Genomic DNA, 567 nt, shown 5'->3' on the forward strand with positions numbered 1-567 from the left:
GCAGCAGCAGCAGCAGCAGCAGCAAGAGCAGCAAAAAAAAATTAAATATATTTATGTATGCAAATGAAAATCACCACAAATACAACACAAAAATAAAAAAGAAAAAAAGAAGTAGAAACTGCAGCAGCAGCAACAGCAACTGCAACAGAAGCAGCAGCAGCAGCAGCAGCAACAGTAGCAGCAAAAACAGCAGCAGCAGTATCATTATGATTATCAGCAACAACAGCATCATTATCATCAGCAGCAGCAGCAACAGCAGGAACAGCAACAGCAGCAACAGCAGCAACAGCAGCAGCAACAGCAGCAACAGCAGCAGCAGCAGCAGCAGCAGCAGCAGCAGCAAGACAACGTACACCCTCCAGCATCATCTCCAGCGGGTAGGAGGCCCAGACCGGCGCAAGGAACAGCAACAGGATCTGCTGCTGCTGCGTTTGTGTTGCTGCTGCTGCTGCTGCTGCTGCTGCTGCTGCTGCTGCTGTTGAGGGCTTCGGGAGACACTCGCTGCTGCGGCGGAGCCTTTGCCTGTCCCCTGGTAGACGAAGAACCAGCTGCTGCTGCTGCTGCTGC

At 51.9% G+C, this 567-nt stretch overlaps 1 protein-coding gene across 1 annotated transcript in view; it reads right to left on the reverse strand.

The window, feature by feature from the left end:
- Window positions 1-364: 364 nt before the first annotated feature.
- Window positions 365-567, reverse strand: part of EMH_0061880 (NOT2/NOT3/NOT5 domain-containing protein, putative) — a gene marked incomplete at both ends in the record, with an annotated part of 2,830 nt that continues 2,627 nt past the window's right edge. Inside the window, one exon of the mRNA XM_013497973.1 lies at window positions 365-565. Coding sequence (XP_013353427.1) covers window positions 365-565 — 201 coding nt within the window. The remainder of the gene's footprint in view (window positions 566-567) is intronic.

This window comes from Eimeria mitis, genomic scaffold, assembly GCF_000499745.2.
Source record: "Eimeria mitis Houghton genomic scaffold, Emh_scaff3063, whole genome shotgun sequence".
Classification (NCBI taxonomy): domain Eukaryota; phylum Apicomplexa; class Conoidasida; order Eucoccidiorida; family Eimeriidae; genus Eimeria; species Eimeria mitis.